Source organism: Austrofundulus limnaeus, unplaced genomic scaffold, assembly GCF_001266775.1.
Source record: "Austrofundulus limnaeus strain Quisiro unplaced genomic scaffold, Austrofundulus_limnaeus-1.0 Scaffold493, whole genome shotgun sequence".
In the NCBI taxonomy this organism is placed as follows: domain Eukaryota; kingdom Metazoa; phylum Chordata; class Actinopteri; order Cyprinodontiformes; family Rivulidae; genus Austrofundulus; species Austrofundulus limnaeus.
In genome coordinates, this window is record NW_013952895.1 from 355,918 (window position 1) to 358,028 (window position 2,111).

At 40.3% G+C, this 2,111-nt stretch overlaps 1 protein-coding gene across 1 annotated transcript in view; it reads right to left on the reverse strand.

Moving 5' to 3' along the window:
* dcaf5 (ddb1 and cul4 associated factor 5) overlaps positions 1-1,465 on the reverse strand; it is a gene marked incomplete at its 5' end in the record, with an annotated part of 23,333 nt that extends 21,868 nt beyond the window's left edge. The window contains 2 exon segments of the mRNA XM_014025717.1: positions 286-429; positions 1,134-1,465. Coding sequence (XP_013881171.1) covers positions 286-429; positions 1,134-1,465 — 476 coding nt within the window.
* Between the last annotated feature and the right edge of the window lie 646 nt (positions 1,466-2,111).

Below are 2,111 nucleotides of genomic sequence, written 5' to 3' on the forward strand. Positions count from 1 at the left end.
GAGCCTGTCTGTATAATGTCTTGTGACGTCCACCGCCTACCCCAGTTACCACTACTGTGCATGTGTGTCAAGGACAGAGGAAAGGCAAATGTGGAAGTGGAAGGCATCAAAGCAGTTTGGAGAGAAAAACAAAGTAAAGAACAACAAAAATAAAACAAACAGAAAACGATTAATCGATTATTAAATTAGTCATAGATTATTTTAATAATCGATTAGTCGTCGATTAATCGTGGCAGCCATAATTATATTATAGCGGAACAAACATGACGTGTGTGTTTCACTTACCACCAGAGAAGACCTTGGTGTTGGAGCTGTCAAAGGCAAGGCAGAAGATGTTAGAGAGGTGCTCACCCTTCAGTTTTACAGGCTTTGAATGGGCATAAATGGCTCTCTCCATGTGCCACAAAAGCACTCGCCGGTCATCTCCTCCTGCAGGAAAACAAAAATCTGTAAATACATCAGCTCTGTGTGTAGTTACTATCAGTTGCTCTAATCTGAAATACCATTCATGTCAAAATTGTACTCATAATCACCTGTGTGGGTAATTTGTGCCAATAAATGTGCACAAAATAAACTTAACAAAAATACTCTGAAGGCTACATTTAACACACATCTTAAAGAAGGAATTTATCCTCACTTAGAGCAAACTCTTGACAAATATTGGGCTTTTAATGTCAGGTGATTTGTTATTGTTTKTAAAGGACAGTGCACACCAATCAACGTTCAAAAGAATATAAATGCAGCAGAATTAGCACAATGGCTCATAATTACAATTTCTTAAAGGCTGCCATGAGGATCTTCAGTCAGCAGCAGAGTAAAGACATGAAGGCGTACGCCAAAATGGCAAAAGGTGTCACACTGGGCCAGATGATTATTTTAATCCTCTCTGAAGAGAAAACGCGTTGCCATTTCGAAAGGTCTTTGTCGTTGACACAAAAAAACGTAGACTTTAGCGACACAACTTGGCGTTTTAAAGACTGGCATGTGAAAGTAGCCTAGTGTCGCTCTGCCTGCGGAGCTGCACAAGCTAGCAAAACAAGCTAGGCTAACTGAAAATCGGCTAGCCCAGGAGCCGTTTCAGCTGACAGCTCCTAGCGTTAGCATGCTAAGGTAAGAACTCCCCTGCAACTTACCAGACACCAACCACTCTCCGCCGTTGTTGGAAAACTCAATGGCGTTGACGCAGCCGAAATGTCCCTCCATGTTCTTCTTGAAGAGACTGGTGCAGCCTGCCAGCCTGCGTCTCTGGAATTCCTCCTTCATCAGCGGCTGTCCTGTCAGCTCCCTGCGAGACATAAAGCCCACGGAGGAGCGCATACCGCAGCCCTTCAACTCCTTCATTTTCACCACGCTGAAGAAAACACTTCTGCTTCTTTCACCGCTGCAAGTCTTGATCGTTGGTCGAGTTTTCGTGGAGACTACATTCTGCAGGTGACCGTCGCCTGCTGATGTCGACGTTGTTCCGCTCCACTCCTCCTCTGCTCTGCAGCCGTGTGCTCCGTGGGATGACCTCACTACCAGTGCCCTCCCCGGTGTCACAGKGCAGGAAAAACAATAAAGAACCAATAACTCGTAAAAGAAATGCTTAAAAGTATGGAAGCCCATTTCCGCCACCCTGATGAAAAAATAAAACTTGTATCTCATAATTATGACTTAGCTATTTCATTATTATGAGATGCTATCTCATTATGAGATGCTATCTCATTATTATGAGATGCTATCTCATTATTATGACTTAGCTATCTCATTATTATGAGATACTATCTCATAATTATGAGATAGTATCTCATTATTATGAGATAACATATCATAATTATGAGATGCTATCTCATAATTATGAGATAGTATCTCATTATTATGACTTAGCTATCTCATAATAATGAGATACTATCTCATAATAATGAGATAGCATCTCATAATGAGATACTATCTCATAATAATGAGATACTATCTCATAATAATGAGATAGCTATCTCATTATTATGACTTAGCTATCTCATTATTATGAGATGCTATCTCATAATAATGAGATACTATCTCAAAATAATGAGATAGCATCTCATAATGAGATACTATCTCATAATAATGAGATAGCTATCTCATTATTATGA